This window comes from Arvicanthis niloticus, chromosome 12, assembly GCF_011762505.2.
Source record: "Arvicanthis niloticus isolate mArvNil1 chromosome 12, mArvNil1.pat.X, whole genome shotgun sequence".
Classification (NCBI taxonomy): Eukaryota; Metazoa; Chordata; class Mammalia; order Rodentia; family Muridae; genus Arvicanthis; species Arvicanthis niloticus.
The window spans coordinates 8,329,824-8,354,159 of NC_047669.1; the positions used below are offsets into that span (position 1 = coordinate 8,329,824).

General features: G+C 53.6%; 1 protein-coding gene across 2 annotated transcripts; it reads left to right on the forward strand.

Moving 5' to 3' along the window:
• Positions 1–796: 796 nt before the first annotated feature.
• Positions 797–19,621, forward strand: Ephb3 (EPH receptor B3). Of its 2 annotated transcripts, XM_034515156.2 has the most exons (17): positions 797–1,303; positions 9,105–9,169; positions 10,617–11,289; positions 13,545–13,700; positions 14,379–14,723; positions 14,855–14,979; positions 15,155–15,314; positions 15,400–15,508; positions 15,781–15,833; positions 16,736–16,858; positions 16,960–17,207; positions 17,618–17,833; positions 17,942–18,091; positions 18,180–18,373; positions 18,468–18,623; positions 18,729–18,831; positions 18,996–19,621. In XM_034515156.2, the coding sequence occupies exons 1-17, from the start codon at positions 1,210–1,212 to the stop codon at positions 19,164–19,166; spliced, it is 3,141 nt and encodes a 1,046-aa protein (XP_034371047.1). In that variant the 5' UTR covers positions 797–1,209; the 3' UTR covers positions 19,167–19,621. The 2 variants fall into 2 exon arrangements, with proteins under 2 accessions (XP_034371047.1, XP_034371045.1); XM_034515154.2 differs by having other exon boundaries at positions 799–1,303; positions 18,729–19,169.
• The last annotated feature ends 4,715 nt before the right edge of the window (positions 19,622–24,336 follow it).

Here is a 24,336-nt window from a genome sequence, read left to right on the forward strand (position 1 = left end):
AGGTCTTAACACAAAAGTGTATGTTCACTGCCTTCCATCCCCAACACACTGTTACTCATCGATCTTTTATATTGTCACTCAGATGCTGTTTTCTTAGACCTAACATTGTGCTTCGAAAAACTAGGTTCTTTCCCGGCAGGAATGCTTGTTAGCCCCGCTGTGAGTTTTAAACCCACCTCCACCGGATAACACATGGCTCCAGGATAATACAAGCTTCTCTGCTCTAGCCACTTTGAAACATTGTGGGTGCCCAAAAATATTTTCTAACAAATGATCACAACCGAATAGACAAATAAATAAACCCTTGAGAGTTCCTTGAAGAGCGATCTGCCGGGGTGGGTAGCCCCCCCCCCCCAACACACACACACACACACATCCCTTTCCCTATTCGCTAAGGCCTATTCTGGGTCTGGATGTGCTTCGGGAGAAAAAAGCCTCTTGACAGACTCTCACGGGTCTGCAGACCACAGGGGGGCGCCCCAAGCTCGTTCTATCTGGTTATCACCATCTAGGACTCGAGCTGGTTACTAATCGCCAATAGGAGAAAGGGGCGGGGTTACCCGGCTGATGGGCAGTGTGGCTCCGCCCAGTCTAATTCATCTTTTCAGTGGCTCCTCCTGCTCCAAGCCCCAAGACGCCGAGGGTGGGCTCGGTGGAAGAGCGGCCAACTGAACTCCAGCAGAGTGCTCTCGCAGCAGAACCAGCTGGCTGGGCGGTCTGTGAGTGGGCGGCCGGTCTCTGGGGGCGTGGCCTGAGTGTTGACGGGCAGGCAGGTAACCCCGCCCCTCTCGCCCAGAGCGGCAGCTCCACTGCGAGGACCAGCAGAAGTGAGTACGTGAGCGGCGCAGCCAGATACCGGCTCCTAACCCGGACGGCGCGCGCACCCGGAGCCCGAAATCCGAGCTCGGCCTCAGTGGACTGTGCCCCGAAAACCGCGACCACCTGCACCCTCTGCTTCCCGAGTCATCGGACATCAAGCCACCCAGCGCCCCGGATCCTCCTGGACCGGTCCGTCCAGATTCCCGCGGGAACGACCTGCCGGCATCTACCCGGAGTACCGGGTTGGGCGACACCTCGGTTACAGAGCCGCCCGTCTGCTTTGCGCCCCCTCCCTGCCGGGATCTCTTGGACTGTGCCGGAGCCTTCTCCTTCGGGCGCCCCCAGCCCCGCCGGCGCGGCCCGGCTCGGCCCCTCCGAGCGCCCCGGGCTATGGCCGGAGTCCGCCCGCCGCCGGGGCTTCTGCCGCTGCTCGCTCCGCTGCTGCTGCCGCTGCTACTGCCCTCCGGCTGCTGGGCGCTGGAAGGTGAGCGGCGTCGGGGTCCCGCGCGCTACCGGGGAGCCCCGCGGTGTGGGGCCGCGGGCTGAGCACACGTCCAAGGAGGCTCTATGCTTGAGCCGGCTCCGCAGCCCTTTTTGGGGGAACTGCTAGCATCTGGACTCGGCACCGACTCCCGAAAGCTGCAGTTCGGCCGTGGGTTTTTGTAGGAATAGCCTACAGTCAAAGCAGAGAAACGAGACCCTCGGGGTTTCGCACCTCTGGAAGGCGAGGAAATGTGGGCGACCCAGCATCAAGGCGGGGGCTGCGGGACTGGGAGGGCGAAGCGGAACTCCTCGGGTTGGGGGCTGCACTGGTTGGGAACCCGCTGTAGTTAACAGTAAGCGTGATTGTGTGCACCCCGCTTTGTCAGGGGATGACTGCGGGGGTGGAGAGGCAGGGGGCCTGTCATTGTTTATGGCTTCTCAAGTGCTAGCAACACAAGAGGTGTGTGTGTCTGTTGTAAACCTCGGACCCACCCCACCCCCACCTCCAGCAGGACCTTCGGAGGGCTTAGGTTTCCATTGAACCTCACAAACAGGGATTTGCCCGGGTAGCACCTGAGCCGAGTGACTACTAGTTATCGGCGGGAAAAGGTCAGCCTTGTCTGTGGGCTCTGTGAAACCTACTAAGACTGCTACTGAGAAGAAATTGAACCTGGACAAACAAACAGCCCGAGTGTAGCTGGCCCAGACAAGAGAGCTCACACTTACGCCACTTGACATGAACCCACAGGGAACACTGGCACAGGTCACTAACACAGTCTAGAGGCAAATACTGGCGTTACAAAAATTGTAAACCCATTAAGTCAGGGGTGAAAACCTTCCTTAAAGTTGAGGGAGGGCAGCAAAGAATTTGAGGGGAAATTGAAATACAGGAACGTTTGGTGTATTGGTCAGATCCAGACACTTTTAGTTTAGGAACAAAACATGATCCCTGTGCTGTTGGGTTCCTTCCATAGATTCACAGTGTAAACTTAAAGGTTAGGAAGAAAAAAAAAATCTCTAAAACAGTTCAGAGAGGTTTCCAGTCTTTGGAATTTCGGTGCCCCACTGCACTGATGGATTTACTCACATGGGTGGACACATGTACATTTAGACAGACACACAGAGGTTGCACCCACACTTACACACACTCACCCACTCACCCACATGTGTGTGATAGGATCTCAGGCGTGAGAAACCAGGGCTTTGTTGTTGATTGCCTGAAGGGTGTGAGCCAGGGAGCCTATTGAGTTCCCAGGTCTGTGACTATCTTAGCTCAGGAGAGGCAACGTTGGCGCATGAACTCTGGGACATACACTTGTGTGTCACCTGTGTGTACTGGGGTCCTAAGGCCCCTTTTGTGGGGTGGGGTGGGTAGTAGAGCAGAGAGTGGAGTGGTGGAGGTGTGTGGTTTGGGGAGAGGAGCTAAGCGGACCTGAGGAGGGTCTTCCCTTCCTCCTTTTTATCCCTCACAATCCTCAGATCCTTTGAAGCAGGCCCTAGCTAGTAGCGTCTGGGCCAAGGAGCTGATGGTGACTGAGAGGCCCTTGTGGTCAGCTATGAATGGGAATCATAACTAGTGCCAGACTGAGGGAGGCTAAGCCAGTGAGAGTGTTTCTGGAAAGTAGAGGGAGCCTACAAATGTGGATTTTTTATCATTACCTTCGTTAAGGAAACATAGGTGCTGAGCAGAGCGGACTCTTAGACTGCCTGCTTTCTACTCCTCTGCTCTGACACGGAAATGGTAGCATCGGATCGGGTTGTTGCTGTGTGTAAAAGACTTAGCACAGCTGTTGCTACTCAAGGATTAGCTGTTGTTGTTACTATTATCACCCTAGGGTCTGCTCTTTGGGGAGCAATGAGAAGTGTCCTTATCCTGCTGGAGGGGCTGAGAGGAAGGAACGATGGAAGGGAAGGCTGGACTGGGAAGTTGGGGCTTATCTCCCTGTGGCTCCAAGGAGGAAGGAGCTAGAGAGCAGGGTCCTGCCTCATCCCAGCTCTTTCTGGTAGTCCGTGATGGGTAGACTTCAAGTCTTGGAGACTGTGTCCATAGAGTAGGCTCTTTGGTTTCTTGGTGTTGATGATCCCTGGCTCTCTTCAATAGTCTCATTGTATATAGACTCAGGGTCCCTGAGCTGTGTGTACCCAGACTGACACTGGTTCCTGATCATTCTCTTCTCAGTTTCCCGTTTGGGTGAGATCGGGATGTTACTAGTCCTTCCTAATTGAAAAATTGACACCCTAACGGGGGGGGGGGGGGGGAGAGAGGAGAGAGAGAGAGAGAGGGAGAGAGAGAGAGAGAGAGAGAGAGAGAGAGAGAAATATCCCTGGATTCTATGGGGCCACCTCATCCCCAACACTATCTTCCTTTAAGGACTTTTCTCTAGTTCCCAGTAGCCCAGATCCATGAGAAAGAGGTGTTCACTGGAGGTGAACAGGCTAAGAATGGGGTGTGGGATGAGGAATGGTGTCAGAGCCACAGGTCCTATGCATTTGAGAAGGGATAGTTCCCTTCTCAAGTCCCAGCAGGGAAGATACCTTTCTGTGAAAGGAGAGTTCCCAGTTTGTAAAAGGTGGGGTGAGGACATCTCAGTTAGCCAGGCTAGGCAAGTCTGGCTCTGGAAGAGAAGCAGCAAGCCTCTGTCCTGTGAGGTAGTTGGTGTGACCCTGAGAATCTAGGAACTGCCAGGGGACAGCCCAGGATTGTCTTGGATTACTTATGCTTATTGCTTCTTTCACTTGTCACTGGTATTCCTCCCCCACCCCTATCTCCCCATCCCCCCTTCCGGACCCGTCTTGTTTGTCACCAGCCAAAGCTTCAGCTCTGACAAGGGACAGCAGCAGAACCAATTTGTTTCTCACTCCCTCCTCTTAGCCACCACTGCCACTTTGGCCCAAGCAGCTGAGAGTTAAAGCCTGGGTTGTTGTGGGCAAGGCCTCCGCCACTAGCCTTCCACTAATTAAACAGCAGAAGAGGCTGAATCACCAGGCCTGCATAGTTTGAAAATTGTAGACCTGCCTGTTGTGCTGAGTCAAACTGGTTTGTCGGGCTTGGGCAGGGGGGTGGCAGCTGGGTACCTGATGGGGTGGGAGTGGCCCCTTGGCCCAAGGGCTATCCTCAGGCCAAGTCTCCCATGGCCTTCTACTTCAACTCCTGGTTGGGCCACTGAAACCGGCATCCTGGGAAGGAATGGAGGCCTTGTGCCTGGGCCAGATGTCCGTGGTCCAGGCTGGCTGGCAGAGACAGCCCAGGGTGGGAACACTGAGGCTTTGGGCTCCCTGCCCTGTGGATCTCCCCTCTTCTCCCTCTCAGGTTTATTTAATTACAAATCCCCATGATCTGAGAGAAAGAATGAAAAACAAAATGTGTTCTCTGTTCAGAGATGCTCCCCTCCCCACCATCCCTGATGTGAAGACCAAGGAACTATAGCTAAGAATGGGAGAGAGGCCCTGGGGAAGTTAGGCACTCAAAACAAAAATATGAAACAATAACCGAAAGAGAAAAAAAAAAAAAAAACCAACACTCCACCTACCTGAGTGTGCCAGCGCGTGCGTGCACCCGCGCACACACACACACACACACACACACACACTTCTCAGACCCTAGGGCAGGATTCCCACAAACTCTTTCAGTGTCAGGCCTTCTCAGCAGGGTACAAGCATGAACATAAACTGACCCATGACTGGGAACCTAATCCCCTGTTTGGGTGCAAGGTAGGGACTCTATGGGGGTAGTTTCTGCAACTTGTCAAGACTTCAGGGCACTCCTTTCTGACCAGACCCTGTTCCCTGTCCCTGTCCTTCTGTGATACCCACCAGCTTCCCAGACCTTGAAATACAACTTTTTTCCTACCACTTCAGAATCTGTGGCCTGCATTTAAGCCAAAGGCTCCTTTGATCTGATCTGTTTCTTGTTTGTTGTTTCCTGGGCCTTGGTGGACCGTCTGCTACAGGATATACTCTGGCAGACTTGGAACTTGGAGGTGCTGTGGGGTCTGGCATCTCAATAAAATTGAGTGGGCCTAACCCTTCACCAGGACAGCCAGCAAGGATCTCAGGCTGTGTCTTGCACAAGTGTAGTCAAATGAGACCCTCAGAGGCAGGCTGGGGTATCCAGTGTCCCCATCATGCCAGCTCTCCAATTCAAGTGCGCCAGCTCCTGAGCTGAACTGCTGAATGGCGTTTCCTCCCCTCGGCTTAGGAGTCCACATACTACCATTTTGCTGCCAGGGAAGTAGCTTGCTGTTTAGGCAGGGGCTATACCTGGGGAGACCGCACCCAGCCACACCCAGAATCATCTCAATGCCCCTGCCCCACCCCCAGCCTTGTGACCTGACTGACAACTCCTGCTTTAGCTAGGACAACAGGAAGTAGAGCTGGAGTTACCCTGCCTTTTTGGGAGGTAGGGTGAGAGTTAGTGCCTTTTCCCAACTTTTCCATCACTCTGCTACAGATACCCCAAAGAAAAGCATGCTTGCAGAATCTCCAAGTTGTTACACGAACTTTAATGATTGGTGCTTTTTTTCTCCCCTGAAACAAGGTTTCTCTGTGTAACCCTGACTGTCCTGGAACTCTCCGTAGACTTTACTGACCTCCTAGGGACCGTCCTGCCCCTGCCCCTGCCTCCCAAGTGCTGAGATTAAAGGCGTGTGCCACAAACTTTCCCGTTGATGGTTAGTTCTTAGATGGAGTTTCCATGCACCTTCATGGTGCTGTGGTGTGTTTTCCATGTGACTGTTACATGTTACAAGTCTATGCAGGGAAACTAGTACTTGTGTTTGTAGTTTATATACAGGAGCTCGTGCCTTGTAGCTGTGCAATGGGGTGTGTGAGAAGAGGATGCACTGTCAGACTGGGCGTGCCTGTCCTTAGGCTGTGTGGCCGATAGTGGGTCTGCCTTAGGGCACGCTGGATCTGCGTGTAAGAAAGATCCTCTGTGTGTCAATGTCTAAGGAGACTAATCTGTTTGTACCATATGCATCTGTCTGAAAAAGACAGACTAGCTGTGTGGGGGGCCGTGTACGTGTTTGCGGGTGGTTCCGAGTCTATTTGTCCACCATATGTGTTGACTTGCCCTTCTTTGGTACCAGTAGTGGGGAACAAGTTCAGCCACTGAGAACCGGGTACTGCCTGTGCAAGTGTTGTGTTTGTGCATAGGTGAGAACCACACAGTTGCTGCCACGGCTACTTGCTATGGCTGTGGCCCAGTGGAAAACCGAAAGGGTATTTCATCAAAGCCCCAGTTCCAGATCACCAGCTTGGTGATAGCTTCCCGGTGACTCTTAAGAACAATTCGAGTCCTGTGTCTAGGGGGTGGCCGTCCTTTCTTATCTCCCTCCACAGCCACCTGGCTGAGGGGTTGGCCTGTGAGCAGCAGCTAGGAGGATTTGGAGGTTGCTCACGTTGCTCTTTTGTTCTTAGTCCTTGTCTTCACAGCAGAGAAAAGGTCTCCCTCCCGGTACCATGGGTACAGATGGGTGCTATAACCTAGTCAGTCCTTCTAAGACCAGGGCACTGGTAGTCTGCCCTAAATCTCCCTCCCGTACTTGGGGCAGACTGCAAGGAACAGACCCCTCCTCTCCCAAGAGAAGAGGGGAAACCGGAGCGGCCCGCCTCCTCCCCATCCTGGTGACCGGAGCCCGAGCCCCTCCTCAGGCACACAGGCCTGGAAACCCAAGTCCTCTCCTCATTAATGGGAAAAATGTGCCGAGATTGAGCGATGGCCAAAGGCTGATCCCCTCCCTCCCTCTCCAGAAATTAAACAGAAATGAAGAGCCTCCCTCTCTCCCTCCTCCTGCGCCCGCCTCCAGCCCTCCCCTCTCTCCTCCCCCCCCCTCCTCCCAGAGCCAGCGCAGGGCTTGTTTTAAACTGTGGAGGAATCTGGCTGGAGGGGGGAGGGGGCTGAATATTTGGGTTTAAACAGTTCCAGATGGGTTTGGCACAGGCTGAGCAGAAGGAAGTGAGGGAGAGGGAGGAGGGAGGCAGCGCGCGGGAGCAGTGGGAGCCCTTGCCTGCTCCAGCGGGCGGGCAGCGGCAGGCGGCGGCGGGCAGACAAGCAGGCGGACTGGCCGGCTAGTTGGCTGGGGGAGGGTGTGCGTTTGGCTCAGCGCGGAGCGGCTGCTCCCTGGGACAGGAGTATTCCAGGCTGCCGGCTGGAGAAGAGGCCACTTGGCAATCTCGTTCCCTGTCGATGTCTCTTTGGGCCTCCTTGTCTCTTCATCTTACTGTCTGTTGTAGTCCACTGCCCAGCATCCCGGCTGTCTGGTCCCAGCCTGCCAGAGACATTCAACTTGGACCATCTTCTGGCCCAGCTAAGGCCCTGCTTTCCGTCCTGTCTCTGGGTCCCTGCTTCTATGTGTCTGTAGGTCTGTCTGCCAGAGGAGGCTGGGACAGCTTGTCATGCAGCCAGCCTTGTAAGGACCACCAGCTGTTGTAGTTATAGAGCCTGGCTCTCTGCAGTGCCCGCTGCACTCTGCTCCTGTGCCACCCACTGGGGTCAACGCATCACTGCCCTGTCCCCCAGTTGGGTTCTCTGACGGCTTCTGCAAGAACATGTGGATTTTGGACCTTCTAGGGACCCTCAGCTGTGCCACCAAGGATGTTCTGGGGTATCTCTGCCTGTTAAAGTTCAAAATTGAGGCTGACTTGGCACTCAGGCTACAGGAAAGGGGGGTGGGTGTCCCTTCGCTTCCTGGTGTCATGCCAAGTCTGATCTTAGGGTCATGCCGTCTTCAGTTATTTAGCCAAAGCTCAGAACCAGATTCTAGAAGTGCAAGTTTGTGTCTAGAACATTAACGGTGCCCCTCCCATGGCTGAGCAAGCCGAGCTGACAAGGAACCTGGAACTCAGAACAGAGAGGGGCTGTCCCTTGATTCACAGAGGAAGGCGGCTCACCTAACTTGGATATCCAAGAAACACTTCCTGGAGGGAGAAATTTGACTGGGACACACAGCCGGGTTTCCAGTTTTCCAAGCTTTATGGGGGGGGGGGGAGTGTTAGTTTATGTTTTTGAGACAGTCTCACCATGTTACCCCTACTCTAAGCTGAAACTTCTCACCCCTGCCCCCCAGCTCCAACCTCTCAGGTCCTAGGATTATAGGAAGATGCCTCCATATCTGGCTCTCTCATCCCTTTAAGGGGTTTGTTACTGAATCAGCTGGACCCAAACTCACTACCTCCAGCCCCTTGCTCCATGTCCTCACAGTTTCGCCAATTAGACCAGCTCTGTGTGGGCATCCCTCTTCTGTAGAGGGCTGTGAGCAGTGCCTTCTCCAAGGATTTCATGAAACTTAACTAAGTTCTAGGCTCGGTGGTCCTTTTACCTCAGAGAGCATCCTTACCCCCACAGGTGGCTGAGTAAGAGGATGGGAGCATGCCCTGGCCTGCCACTGCTCTTCCCCAGGGCAGTGTGTAAGGCTGGGCCTTTGTGCTGGGAATGGAGTCAGGGGAGGCCCACACTGCTGCGTCTGAAGCCCACAGCCCTTTGTTCCAGGATAAAGGCCCTGCTGGCCCCTTTGTGTGGAGATTAGGAGAGCCTGAGGTGTGTGAACCAGCCTTTGCTCCAGCCTCAGTTAACCCAGGCCTAGGGTCAGAGGCAGACATCTACCTCTAGCCAGCCAGATACCTTGGAGTTGTGACACCTCTGGGGATGACTTTAGGGTCCCTGGGGAAAAGGGAGGCATCTTTGGAGACTTGGGAGCGGCTGTGCCAGATGGAAACTGGTTTCTTACATCCCTGACTTTCCTGGGTGACTTCTCGCTCATTCTGAGGTTAGCCCCTGATCTTTTCTTCTATTGCTTCCCCAGAGACTCTCATGGACACGAAATGGGTGACGTCCGAGCTGGCATGGACATCTCATCCAGAGAGTGGGGTAAGACTTCCCCATCATCTATACTGAATATTGGTTGCTGCTATGCCTTCTCCCTCCAGGCCTGACCTGGGCTGCCTCTGTCCTCAGCTCCTGTGGTATTCTCATTCTCCTCTCTTTTGTTACCTTCTTAGCCCGATCCTCCTGGTGTGTGAACGTTTGGGTCACTCTGTCTGTCTGTTGGTCCATCTTTGTCCTATTGCCCTCACCTAACAGCCCTCCCAAGTCTATCCAGACGACCCCCTCCCGCCTGGGTCCTTGGAGAGAGTGCTGGCTCGGGATCCAGGAAGCCAAGCCAGAGCATGGTGGCTCATGCTTTTAATAGAAGCACTTGGGAGGCAGAGGCAGACAGATCTCTGTGAATTCTAGGTCAGCCTGGTCTTCATAGTTCCAGGACAGCCAGGACTACATAGTGAGAGAACCTGTCTTTAAAAATGAATAAAAAGTAAATAAATAAACAAACTTAAAAAAAAAAAAAAAAAAAAAAAGAGCCAGGAGGCCTGGGCCTCAGATCTCTGACATATTGTGTGCCTTTGAGCAGGGCAACTGACTTTTCAGGGCCTCTATTTTTTGACTATTAAATTCCTACCTTTCTAATATCTTTCAGCTGTTGGAATTAACTTCCCCAGGTGGCCTTCATGGCTGGGCTGGGCCCGGGACCCTGGGGGCCTTCATGGCTGGGCTGGGCCCGGGACCCTGGGGGCCTTCATGGCTGGGCTGGGCCCGGGACCCTGGGGGCCTTCATGGCTGGGCTGGGCCCGGGACCCTGGGGGCCTTCATGGCTGGGCTGGGCCCGGGACCCTGGGGGCCTTCATGGCTGGGCTGAGCCATGGGACCCTGGGGTGTGATGGCATCCAGACTGCAGCCATCAGGCGACTGAATTTTAGCTGCTGTGATTCTTCTATAAGCCTTGCATTTCTTGTGGAATTTTGTGACAATGAAATGTGTTGGTTGTGTTGCCAACACTGCCAGTTCTCGTCAAATGCTTGCTCTCTCTCTCTCTCTCTCTCTCTCTCTCTCTCTCTCTCTCTCTCAGTAGGGCAAGACTCACCAAATGCACTTTCATTCCCCAAACCCTCATCTAATTCCAGTCAGCCCCACTTTACAGGCGGTAAAACTGAGGCACCGAGATAACACATAGGACTGACATCAGGCTTCCCAAGGTCTCCCTCCCTGTTCCAGGTGCCTTCTTCATTAGCTCTGTATTCCCGAGTTATGCTAGTTATCTCTTGGTTTCAGATCAAGAAACTGAGGTACAGGGAGGTTAAATGACATAGGCACTCAGAAAGCAGGGCTTTGAGCTTATGACACAGACACCCAGAAAGCTAGGCTTTGAGCCTGTGTGTGCATGTGAAGCCCCTTACCACAGAAGCCCCTCTGTGAGGTAAATGCTGCAGCCCCAGACACGAGGTAAATGGCTCATTCTCTTTTTTATTTGTTCCACACTCAGTGGGAAGAAGTGAGCGGCTACGATGAAGCCATGAATCCTATCCGCACGTATCAGGTGTGTAATGTGCGTGAGTCCAGCCAGAACAACTGGCTGCGCACGGGTTTCATCTGGCGGCGGGAAGTCCAGCGGGTCTACGTGGAGCTGAAATTCACCGTGAGAGACTGCAACAGCATCCCCAACATCCCTGGCTCCTGCAAGGAAACCTTCAACCTTTTCTACTACGAGGCTGATAGTGATGTGGCTTCAGCCTCCTCTCCCTTCTGGATGGAGAACCCCTATGTGAAAGTGGACACCATTGCGCCAGATGAGAGCTTCTCGCGGCTCGATGCGGGGCGCGTCAACACCAAGGTGCGCAGCTTCGGGCCACTCTCCAAGGCCGGCTTCTACTTGGCCTTCCAGGACCAGGGTGCCTGCATGTCGCTCATCTCTGTGCGTGCCTTCTACAAGAAGTGTGCATCCACCACTGCAGGCTTCGCACTCTTCCCCGAGACCCTCACGGGGGCTGAACCCACTTCACTGGTCATTGCCCCCGGCACCTGCATCGCTAACGCCGTGGAGGTATCTGTACCACTTAAACTCTACTGCAATGGCGACGGGGAGTGGATGGTGCCCGTTGGTGCCTGCACCTGCGCTACTGGCCATGAGCCAGCCGCCAAGGAGTCCCAGTGCCGTGGTAAGTGGGGCCTAAGGAAGGAGGGGAGGGAAGCCGGACAACAGCCAGACTTCATATCTGACCAGATATGGTCTCAGGTGTGGATTGGAGGGCAGGAGAGGGAGGGGCAGCTGCTGTGAAATAGAGAATGTCCTACAAAGAGGGACACGGAGAGAAAAAAGAACTTGGGGAAAGAGGAGGAAAACGAAGCTGAGGATGCACTAAGTGGTGGGGCTCTAGCCTGGCATGCATACGACTCTCCCTGTAGTCCCCAGCCCCAGAGAAGGGGTAGTGAGGGAGGGGAGGAGCCAGAGAGATGGGGGCCTTAAGTTAAAAGAGTGGAGACCTTGTGCACTCTTGACTAGTGAGCACTGCGAGCCTGGACAGACTTTCGAGGCTTGGTCCTGCCTCCAATGTATACGTCACCTTGGAAGTTCCAGAAGGGCTCTCTCAAGAGCTGAGGACATGATGCTGTGCGCATCTCTCTGCCTTAAGGGCTCAGGTTTCTTGGGAGGCAGTGTGGCTGGTAGAGTAGTTAGAGGCCAAAAGTCCCTCTAGTCCTGAGTCCTCAACTTACTACCGTGAGCCTGTGCAAGTCACTTAACCATGCTACCTGTGGCGTCTTCATGAAAAATGGGGCAGTAATCGAGACATTTCCAAAGAGTGTACCGGTATAAGTGATGCCCTGCCCTAAGACCTCGTGTCACCGGCAGAAGGGAGCCACTGGTCCCCAGAGTGTGGAGACATAGGACAGGGATTGTTCAAGTCCTTATTCACTAGGCAAGCTAGAGACTTGCTGACTCTCATAGACCTCGTGATCTACTGGTTCCCAGCTAGCTGTAAAATCCTCTTGATGGGGCATTCTCTTTTAAGCCTCACCACTACCCAGCAGAGTGATTGTGAGTTTTCTCCCTATTTTGCCAACAAGAACTTGGGTCTCAGGGAGATTCTGTACTGCAGGCCTCCCAGGTAGGGAATATAGGAACTGGCATTAAATCCTCACCCAAGGCTGAAGAAGGGCAAGGTGTGAGGGTCTTGTCTCTTCTGTCTGCACATTTCTCCATGGGACTTGTGACAATATCTCCCAGAGCAGGAAAGGGTTCTTATCGTAGCCCTCTGCGTAAGGGGGCTGGACCATCAGCCTGGCCTGCCTCATGGGGCCCAGTGTTGGGTTGCCTCACTGGCCTCTCTGCTCCTCTTTAAGAACCTGCTGGAAACTTCCTCTTCCCAAGTGTGGAAAGCGGGTGGGGGTGATGAGCCTGACAGCCCGAAGAAGGGCTAACACTCTGCAGGTCCCTGGCAGGAAGTGCAGGCTGGTTCCCATAGCAACCAGGCTGGCCTGGCCTCTGCCCCCTCCCCCACTGGTTCAAAGATCTAGGATGGAATATCACCTTCATGAGGGGAGATTAAACTCTAAAGAAGGCCACACCCCCATGTGCGGGCATCGCAAAGCTCGATGACCCTCTCCAGAGGTCACCACATGGATAGACTGACAAGTCTCTTTACTGTGTCCAGGACAGTCTCCAGTTATGCCCGTTATCCTATTAATCCTAGTGTCCCCTTTCACTCCTTAAATATTCTAATTTTGAATAATAAATATTATGGCCACCCTACGTGTGAGGAATGTGCAGAGCTTATGCCACAGGGGCTGAATATGGTTGGCAGAAGAGATGAGAAGGGTGCTCAGACACCCGGCTCTGGCCTCTTTTGGGACAGGTCCCCTGGGAGGCTTTGAGGCCTTTGAACTCCAGGTGACCCCAGGCTTCTTGCTGTTTTCTTAACCCCACCCCCACCCCCCACTCCCACTTTCCTCTTTTTCTCACCCCTCTCCTGCTCCTTGGTGGGTGGGGTAGAGGTTTGCCCGGAGCCCTCTGCTGGGAAGCCCTTATCCTGTCTGTGGCAGCATCCTCAAGGTTCTCAAGAATTACTCTCATTAGAAAAGGCTGGGGTGTCTCAGCAGAGTGCAGGGTGCTGAAACGCACTGGTGGTCTCTTCCCCTCCCCTCCTCTTCCTCTTCCCTCCGCCCTGCCTCAACAAGCCCATACTGTCCAGGTGATGGGCTGACGTCTTCCGAGGCACTGGGGGGAGCGGGGAGTGAAGAGGAATCTGCTGACAAGGATTTCTGTGGGGCAGAAGGGCCCTTTGTAGATGGAGTTGGGCAATACCAGCATTGCCCCCATGGTCTGGGAGTTGGAGGGGCTGAGACATAGGCTGGGAAAGGCCAGGTTCTCTCAGAGGAGGGAGGTCAGTATGTGTCATCCTCTTGTCTCTTGCAGCATGTCCCCCTGGGAGCTACAAGGCAAAGCAAGGAGAGGGGCCCTGCCTCCCCTGTCCCCCCAATAGCCGCACCACCTCACCAGCTGCCAGCATCTGCACCTGCCACAATAACTTCTACCGTGCAGACTCAGACTCAGCAGACAGCGCCTGCACCAGTACGTGAGCTCCCACGCTCTGCTTCAGCAGGCCTTTCCTTCCTAGAGAGCCTATGTCTGTGAGATAACCCCTTCTAGCTGAGGAAACCGGAGCTCAGTGGAGTTAGATGATATGTTCAAGCTGTCACCAAGGAGGTGATCGCCCTTGAACTAGAATCCAGCTCAGCTGGCTTGTCCATCTACCTGCATTTTATTTTAACAAGATCCCTCTAGCAGCCAGCAGGCATCAGGAGCCGGCTGGGATCTCCCCAGCTCATGGCTCCTTTGTCTGCTGCACACTCGGCCCAGCTCTGGCCACAGCCTAAGGGTGTGCTGCCCTGCTTTCTTCCTGTCCTCACCTCTGGTGTGCCAGGCATTGTGCCAGGTGCAGGGGCTGTAAAAGAAAGTGAGATGTTGTTACTAAGGAGCTTAGCACCAAATTGCAAAAACAGGTAATGCCCATGTAATGTGCTAATAGGAATGATGTTACCGGGGGTATGGAGGATGAAAGAAGACAATAAGATAGGCTTCTAGGAGGAGGTAACATTACATTGAGTCTTGATGGGTGATCAGGAGTCTTGTTGTCCCAATAAGGAAGTGCAGAAAGATTATTGACAGAGGTGGGGTAAGTGTCCAAGACAGAGTGGGCAGAAGGGTGGTCCTGGGCCCCAAACTCATTTCTTCTTTATGCTCCCAAAGCGGTGCCATCTCCACCCCGGGGTGTGATCTCCAATGTGAATGAGACCTCACTGACCCTCGAATGGAGTGAGCCCCGGGACCTCGGCGGACGAGATGACCTCCTTTATAATGTCATCTGCAAGAAGTGCCATGGGGGCTCCGGGACTGGGGCAACCTGTTCACGCTGTGATGACAACGTGGAGTTTGTGCCTCGGCAGCTGGGCCTGACGGAGCGCCGGGTCCACATCAGCCACCTGTTGGCCCACACACGCTACACCTTTGAGGTGCAGGCTGTCAACGGTGTCTCGGGCAAAAGCCCTTTGCCGCCCCGCTATGCAGCTGTGAATATCACCACCAACCAGGCTGGTGAGAAGGGGACCACAGAGCGGGATCTGGGTCATCGTGCCGTAGATACGGAGGGGTGGGTCTTGTGGGAACTGAGCTTTAGGAAGGATGCCTGGACCCAGGAGTCCTCAGTGACCACTTCTCTTCTCCAGCCCCCTCAGAAGTACCTACACTCCACTTGCACAGAAGCTCGGGGAGCAGCCTGACCCTATCCTGGGCACCCCCAGAACGGCCTAACGGAGTCATCTTGGACTATGAGATGAAGTACTTTGAGAAGGTCAGAATCTCCAGGGGCGGGAGGAGGCTGGGGGCTATTCGGGGACAAGACGACACCCAGATAGCATTAAAGGCCTTTGGGATCAGAGCCTCAGCACAGGGCAAGCCTGTTTATGGATAGGGGTCAGTTGGGTCTAGACCTACCTGAAGATGCCTCCATTCTCGTGGTATTGCAGAGTAAAGGCATCACCTCCACTGTAACCAGCCAGAAGAACTCTGTGCAACTGGATGGGCTGCAGCCTGATGCACGCTACGTAGTGCAGGTCCGGGCTCGCACAGTCGCAGGTTACGGACAGTACAGCCGCCCGGCTGAGTTTGAGACCACGAGTGAAAGAGGTACACCCCTCACCCACCACATGCCAGTCCCTGCCCGGGCTCAGCTTTCACATCCCTTCACTCACTGCTCATCCTTGACCTCTAGGTTCAGGTGCCCAGCAGCTTCAAGAGCAGCTTCCCCTGATTGTGGGATCCACCGTAGCTGGGTTTGTCTTCATGGTGGTCGTCGTGGTCATCGCTCTTGTCTGCCTCAGGTACCGTGGTTGCCCCACCAACTGACTCAGGCTCCCCATGACTGGGATATAGTTCTCCTGCCACGCTTCCCTTGCCAGGGAATCTCTACTCCAATCCACCCTGTCTTCTGTACGGTTTGCCCTACTCCCAGGGACTTCAGCTCCTACCCAGAGAGACTCAGGAGTGACTCTGACCACCAGCCATGGGTTCCCATCCTTGGCTTTTCTGTGGGCTCCAGGGTCCCCTGAACTATAGCACTTTGCCTTAGGCCTCCTCTGGTCTGCCCCTGCAGGAAGCAGCGCCATGGCCCTGATGCAGAATACACGGAGAAGCTGCAGCAATACAGTGAGTGTCTCCCTGTCCCCAGTGTCCAGCTCCCGTAGCCTTAGAGATGATTCTCCCCTGTAACTTCATTCTTCTGACTGGCTGCTTCTAGTTGGGCACAGTTTGTACCCTGAGCTCTTCCTTGTTTGCTGGCTAGCCCCAGAGTCTTATGATGTAACAAGATGTTACAAAGACAGTCCCAAAGACAGTCCTGTGGAAACAAAGTATCACACACACAGGAAACAATCAGGTGTTAATTCCCGTGGCAAAGGACACTAAGAGTTCAGAGGAAGGCTTCCTACAGGAAGTGGTAGAATGAACCGGGTTTGGGGAACATTCCTGGCTCAAGAAGCCTCTGGAAGGAAATGATGGGTGTGGACTGCCCGGCTGTGTGCCCGGCTGTGGGGGCAGTGAGAAGATTGGTTTGACAGCCATGAGAATGCCAGCCGAGAAGTCTGGCCAGCCCCTTGGAGGGTCCTAAACAGCAGGCAGAGTTTGGACTTGACTGCTGGTAATTGGGAAGGCTCTCAGGTGAGGAGGAAGACAGTGGACATATTGTTCCAAGAACACAGAGCAGCTGGGTGAGAAAAGTGCAGAGGCAGAGAGCCCAGTGAGGAGGCTATTGCAATAGTGTCAAAGGCCTGGACAAGGCTGGGCAGTGAGAAGGAGTAAGGGGAAGAATGAACTGGAAAGAAGTTTGAACATGATGAGAGATGAGGGAGAAAGACAGGAATCCTGAGCGTCTAGCTCATGTGGTTCCCCGGCATTCTCGTGGGGGAGGGACAGATGCCAGGGCACAGTAGAGGATAGGCAGGCTCACCAGAGAGGCTATCCTAGTGCACCCAATCTGGCTGGTTCCTGCATGTGAGCTCCTGCCTGTGGCCTGAAGTCTATCCTCATGTATCCGCCTCTTTTCCCTGTAGTTGCTCCCGGGATGAAGGTTTACATTGACCCCTTTACCTATGAGGATCCCAATGAGGCCGTCCGAGAGTTTGCCAAGGAGATCGATGTGTCCTGCGTCAAGATCGAGGAGGTGATTGGAGCTGGTGAGTAGGGACCTGAGAGCCAGTGGTCCTGCAAGGCAGAGATGGGTGAAATGCTGGGTGGATCCCAGCAATACCATGTGACCTGTGCCTGTGCTCTCCAGGGGAGTTTGGGGAAGTGTGCCGGGGTCGGCTGAAACTGCCGGGCCGCCGGGAGGTGTTCGTGGCCATCAAGACGCTGAAGGTGGGATACACGGAGCGGCAGCGGCGGGACTTCCTAAGTGAAGCCTCCATCATGGGTCAGTTTGACCATCCCAATATAATCCGTCTAGAGGGTGTAGTCACCAAAAGTCGTCCAGTCATGATCCTCACTGAGTTCATGGAGAACTGTGCCCTGGACTCCTTCCTACGGGTAAGAGCTAGCCCCATTCCTCTTCTTCTTGCTGGTTACCCTCTCCACCAAGTCAGAAACGCTATTCATAGTCTGTACATATTTAGTTTAGAGGTAGCCTGGTACAGGGAAATAACTGGGCCTTCAATACCAACTCTGCTCTTACTGTTTGTGTGGTCTATATCCAGCGAGATACTTACCTGTCCTTAGTTATAAACCAGGGCTGGTAATACTAGATACTCACCAGAACCATTGGGATGCTGTAGACAAGATTCATGGCACAGAGTAGGACAGCTAACAGCTGTCTCCATTCAGCAAATCTAGACACAAACTGCAAAACATGATCTCAGAGGGCTTAGAGAGAACAGGTAGGCACGCCATGGGCCTGTGGGGAGGCAGCAGGCCCCACTGAGCTTACCTCTTGCCTCCAGCTCAATGATGGACAGTTCACAGTCATCCAGCTTGTGGGCATGTTGCGGGGCATTGCTGCTGGCATGAAGTACTTGTCTGAGATGAACTACGTGCACCGTGACCTTGCTGCCCGCAACATCCTTGTGAACAGCAACCTGGTCTGCAAAGTCTCTGACTTTGGCCTCTCTCGCTTCCTGGAGGATGACCCCTCAGACCCCACCTACACCAGCTCCCTGGTACAGGAAGCAACCGAGAGGGATTTGTGGGAGGGGAGGGCTGGCCAAGCAGGGGGTCAGGGGTCATCATTGAGTCATAAGGTGAAGGGTATGTCCCCCCACAACCAGGGTGGGAAGATCCCTATCCGCTGGACCGCCCCGGAGGCCATAGCCTATCGGAAGTTCACCTCTGCCAGCGATGTCTGGAGCTACGGGATTGTCATGTGGGAAGTCATGAGCTACGGAGAGCGACCCTACTGGGACATGAGCAACCAGGATGTGAGTGGGGCTGAGGGAGAGGGCGTGTCTGGTGGGAGTGGGCTGAGCGTGGACTGGAACTCATTTCCGATTCCCTACCATTATCCAGGTCATCAACGCCGTAGAGCAAGACTACCGGTTACCTCCCCCCATGGACTGCCCCACCGCACTGCACCAGCTCATGTTGGACTGTTGGGTGCGGGACCGGAACCTCAGGCCCAAGTTCTCCCAAATTGTCAACACACTAGACAAACTTATCCGCAATGCTGCCAGCCTCAAGGTCATCGCCAGTGCCCCGTCTGGGTCAGTGTCCTGGCTCCCACAGGCTAGCAACGCTAACCCTACTCCCTAGATCCCAGGATGTACCAGGTCACTCTTTTTCTTTTTTTTTCCACAGTATGTCCCAGCCCCTCCTGGACCGCACGGTCCCAGATTATACGACCTTCACAACAGTGGGTGACTGGCTAGATGCCATCAAGATGGGGAGGTATAAAGAGAGCTTTGTCGGCGCTGGGTTTGCATCGTTTGACCTGGTGGCCCAGATGACTGCAGAGTAAGTGTACCCTTCAAGGTGCCGGCCCTGGGCAGGAGCTCTGGCTGAGCCCAGTGTAGCGGGTAGAAGGGAAGGGACTGAGTACCGTTTTTTTTCTGTCTCTAGAGATCTGCTAAGGATTGGGGTCACTTTGGCTGGCCACCAGAAGAAGATCCTCAGCAGTATCCAGGACATGCGGCTGCAGATGAACCAGACACTGCCAGTGCAGGTCTGACACTCAGCTCCAACAAGGGGGTTGCCCCCCAGGACTGCACAAGGATTCTGACCAGCCAGCTGGACTTTTGGATGCCTGGCCTTTGGCTGTGGCCCAGAAGATGGAAGTTCGGGGGAGGACCCTAGTTGTGACTTCTCCAGGCTTGTGCTCCCTCCCAGGAAGTGTGCCCCAAACCTCTTCATATTGAAGATGGATTAGAAGAGGGGGTGATGTCCCCTCCCCAGATGCCTCGGGGCCCATGCCTGCCTGCTCTCCAGTGGGGAATCTTCACAACTCAGATCTGGCTGTGCATCAGTGGTGAAGGTCCTGGTAGGGTCAGGTGGGGATAAGCCTGGGTTCTTCAGGCCCCAGCCCTGGCAGGGGTCTGACCCCACCAGGTAAGCAGAGAGTACTCCCTCTCCCAGGAAGTGGAAGAGGGGACTCTGGGAATGGGGAAATATGGTACCCCATCCTGAAGCCAGCTGGTACCTCCAGTTTGCACAGGGACTTGTTGGAGGCTTCGGGCCCTGCCTACCCTTGGTGCTGTCATAAAAGGGCAGGCGGGAGCAGGCTGAGAAGCAGCCTGTGCCTCCCAGAGACTGACTCAGAGAGCCAGAGACTGTGTGTGTGTGTGTGTGTGTGTGTGTGTGTGTGTGTGTGTGTGTGAAAGACAGGGGTAGGGGTATGTATGTGTGTTGTACACATGCTTGCCTGCACAGAGAGCATGAGTGTGTACAAGCTTGGCCCTGCGCCCTGTAGTGGGCCAGCTGGGCAGATGGCGAAATAAAGGCAATAAGATGATTGATTCTCTTGCCTCTTCTCATTCCTCCTCTCAAAGCTGGTTTCCTTGATTTCCTCATGTCAATGGTCCCTGGCTGCTAGACCTTCACAGCTTCTCGGTGTCAGTTGGAAACTTCACGCTGCGGCCTATCCAAGCCTGATTTTTTCCTGAGATCAGCTCCATTGCTTTGAGCTTCTAACAGAGTTCTCAGAAGTGGCACATTAACTGGGACCAGCAAGCCATTCTCCAGTTCTTTGCTTCTGTGGCTTCAAAGTCTGCATGGTGTTCTGTAGAGTCCCTGAGGGAGAGCCATAGGGTTAATCAGTCCTCAGTGTCCCAGTATGGCTCTCTTCACTAAGCACTGAGTGTGCCTAGTCTTGGGGCCAAAGCCAAATTTACATCCACATCTTATTTCAACTCGGCAACCCAGCCAGGAGAAAAGGGAGACGATTAGGAACTTGACCACAGTCCCCAGCCAGCACTGGAGGCAGAAGCTGGAAACCCCTGTCTATAGACAGCCTGCACGCTCGAAAGGCTTGGGATATACATAACAAGAGCCTGGAAGAGGTCAAAAAAGTCTCTGGAGTCAAAGGAAAAGTTGTGGGGTGTCAGGACATGAAAATGCGTAAGAGACATGGTCTTGGGTAATGGCACAGGCTTGAGGAAGTATGTGCCCTGGGTCTGTTTTAACCAATGGTGGCAGGAAAGAAGTGCAGGGGAGAGTATCCTCACAGGGAGAGAACTGCAGGACCAACAAACAGAAGTGGGCAGGACATAACAGATGCGATCATCCCAGGGCAACCCTAGGTGCTGCCTAGAACAGGTTTCTGAAATATCTGTGATTCCTAACTTAGAGTGTCCCTCACTGGGGGATGGGGATGGGTAGGCATAGAAGCATGGGCATGCACGTGGAGTGGGGGGATTGTTCAAGTGTGGCCACCTCAGTCTGGTGTTTTATGGCCCCCAGGTGGAGCAGGGCTTCCTGGAAATTTAGTTGGGGGCCAGTGGACTATAGACCTATAAGGACTCAGCTAACATTTTAAAGGCAGGCAATCTGGGAATTGGAAAGTTGCTGGCTCCTCCTGGGTCCCTTCACCAACCCCTGTCAGACAGGCCCTCAAGACTGCCTCTCTACCCCAACATTGCTTGCCCAGAGTCCTGCAGTAGATCTTTACTGGGAGAGGGGCACACCCACAACATGGGGCCTTAGTAGCCTCCGTGCTCCAGGGAGGGGGCTGGTCAGGAGCTTCTCAGTCATACCAAAGCGGTCAGTGGTGTGAGGCATAGGGGTACAGGTGGAGGGATGTGTGCCTGGGTGGCATTCCCTTGCAGAGAGCTCACAGGTCCCAAGCCTGTTTCTTGCTCTTGGGGGATAGGGGTGGCCCTCTGGATCAGTGAGAGGTCTGTGGCTCCTGTCTCCTGGGTAACTTTTCCATTGTCCCACCCCCACAAGAGCAAGGCCAGGATCTGCAGGGCCAATTTGAGCCTAAGCCCAGGGATACACAGTGCTCTGTCCAGCTGCATCCAGCCCAGTGAACCCTGCATTTCTTTCTTCACCTGGGTGCAGATGACTTTCCCTGCACTCACAACTGTCTCCCACCACCCTCAGTGGAATCACAGCCAGGCCACATGCCCACTGAAACCCATTCCATTACCCACACACCACTTACATTACCCATTTTCATGCCATAGTCTGTCCGCCCCAGCTCCCCTCTTAGCCTGTGTACCTGCAGGGTTTCCCAGGACTCAGAAATAAGGAGGGGAGGGGCTGCACAGCCTACTGCATTCCTGCCAGCTGACAGAGCCAGCTGGTATTTTGTCCAGAGGGCTGGAGTGTATTCAGACCCTAGAACCTCAGAACAAAGTAGCAAGAGAAGCAGGGCCTTGGCAGAGGAAGAGAGAGCACCCCAGGAGGGGTCTAGCTTCCCTACAGGCAGATAAGGAGTGGGGGATATGGAGTTTTCAGTCTGTCTAGTCTCTGTTAATTACACACTCTGGGGCAGAAGATTAGCTCTCCCCAGTCAATGATTTAAAAGGGAAGCCAGTGGGGGAGAGGGGAGGGGCAGACCCTTTCCCGCTGAGGCCAGGTGCTGAGTAAGACCTGGGGTAGTGTAGTATAGTAGGAAGTGCAGCCCACACAGAGCCCAGGCAGATGTGGAGCAAAAGACATCTCTGTCTCTGTCTGTCTGTCTGTCTGTCTGTCTGTCTGTCTGTCTCTCCTCCTCCTCCTTCTCCTCCTCTTCTTCCTCCTCTTCCTCCTTCCTCCTCCTCCTCCTCCTTCCTCCTCCTCCGCCTCCTCCTCCTCCTCCTTCTTCTTCTTCTTTCTCTCTCTCTCTCTCTCTCTCTCTCTCTCTCTCTCTCTCACACACACACACACACACACACACACACACGTGACCTCTGCAGGTTGACATCAGTGCTATCATTTGTAAGAAGTATATGAATCTTTCTGTCCCATGACAATGTTGCAAATGCTCAATGGCATTAATAAATGTAACATCTGTATCCAGGATGGTAGTTACGTGCTAAGAAATGTTAGCTCCTTTTGATTGTTATTATTATTTATTAATGTGAAATTTGAAGAAAATATAGAAGCTGGCAGAAAAAATAGCGAATAGTGCTTGGTTTGTGCCAGGGTCAAATACAGAAGGCACTGGGAGTTATGCCAGCCTGGATCTCTGGAGGAAAAGGTGAAGAAGCTACAGGAGCAAGGAAAGGCATCCCCTTAAGGGATCCAGAGCTGTAGGGTTAGCCCAGCCCTGCCCCTGGCTGGGCTGCTGGGACCTGGGTAGTTAAGAAGCTGGTTAAGGGTGAGTTGCTGGGGGTGGATCTGTAGGGATGCATTCAACAAGCATTTGTGGGCTGTCTACTACCACACTGCAGTATTGGGGTGGACACTAAACACACTGAGAAGCAAGAGGAACCAAATGCTTCCAGGAACCAAGAGAATGGGGTAGGAATTCAATTCACACAACCACAGAAAGGGCTGCACATGATTACCAGTTAAGGAACGCTGCAGAAGGAAAGTTGGGTTTTGTGGGACCCCATCAGCAAGGCTGGGGGGCTCTCACCAGTTATGGAATGCCCAGCAGAGGGAGCTGGGGCCCCCATGACCATCAGGGTGCTTCTGTGTGTCTGCCCTTCTAGTGTCTGCCCTTGAGCATTCTCTATCCATCCCACATTCACACACTCAGCACACACTTGTGGCACAGGTAGGGGTGTGGCTTTCTTTACAAACCAGTTTTAGTGCCAGTGAGGAAACTAAGAACTGGGGCCGCCCACTTCTGTCTGCCTAGAGTGCCAATCATGGGCATTTGATCCAGCAATTTCAGTCTTCCTTGGGCCTGCCACTTGACTTTTGTAGCCTTCTGCTCTACATCGAGGCTACAAGGAACATTGGTCTATGACTTTCTGAGTACATGTCTCTATTCTCTCTGTGGAAGAGCTCAAAGGAGGGCTCACCGTCCAAGAGGCAGTCATTAGCAAGGTCCAAATCAGATTGTCCACAATTCTGTGTTCTTTGTACTATGTCAGGATAACTTGAAAGGGAGCCCAGGGAATCCAGAAATGTTGCACCTGATGGCACTTACAAGTGGTGCCTGCCGCCGGGAGTGGACTCCAGGCAGCCAAGGGTTGCCACAGTGTTTGTCTTTTGGAGGAGCTGAGCAGCCAGGTGCAGAGGTACTTGCCAGGAGCACAGGCCAGGCCTGGAGTGGGTACTAGCCTGAGGCACATGCAGAGTGCAAAGGCGGGAGCTCTCCGATCCTCTTCTCTCTTGTTTCTCATTAGTCATTCCCAGCTCATGAAGAAGGAATGAAAACAGACTCCAGTTCTGGCTAGAGGTGTGCTGTGACATCAGTCTGCAAGGCCCAGCCTACCTGGGACAGAGGGAAGGCTGGTAGAAGACAGCTCTTTCCCCAAACCCTTTCTTTGCTATGGAAACTGAGCTTGGGGTAGGTGGAAAACAGAGCAAGCCCTAGGAGACCATGAAAGGACACTTGTGAATGTGTGGAAGCGAGCTGGCTTTTCCCAGACTCTATTGCCTTTCTACACACAGAAGCCCTGCTACGTTTTCCACCACAACTCTCAGGCCAGCCCACAGATCTCCACACAGCCCTTCTACTTACTTTGAGGGTACCTCCACTATTGAAGTCTTCCTATTTTTACCATTTCATCACAGTTGGATTTCTGAGACTCGGTATCTGACAGACCAGATTGGTTTTGGCTCCAGCCCCATGGCTTTTCATACCTGGATGCTGACTGTTCATCTCCAGTGGCTTCCTGCCTTCCCAGGATAGATACTGTGCTCCACGTGGTGAATCCTGCCAGCCTTTAGTCAACTTCTTACAGAACTGCCACTCTGAAAACTGAGGCTCCCACCTGATCTCTCCTGTCTTATTTCAAACATCTCTGGTCCTTGAACCTCCCCACCAGTGGTGGTCCCTTCAGGCTGCACTTATATCCTCATTCATCATAGATTAGGCAAATAAATGTTCCATTCCAGTCTCTCTGGCTACCCTTTTCTTGTTTTGCTGATTTCCAGGAACATTCCTGAGCAGCAACCTGGGCAAATTTTACTAGCTCATTCATGCCCTCTGAGGCACACACATCCATTCACAGGAATATTTCCTCTGTAGTTTACTGAAATAGTGCATGCTCTGAACAGGCTCTCACCAAGGTCTCCTGCCATTCCCTGAACTTTGGGTAGTATTGGTAAGTGAGATATATGTCCTTCTGTT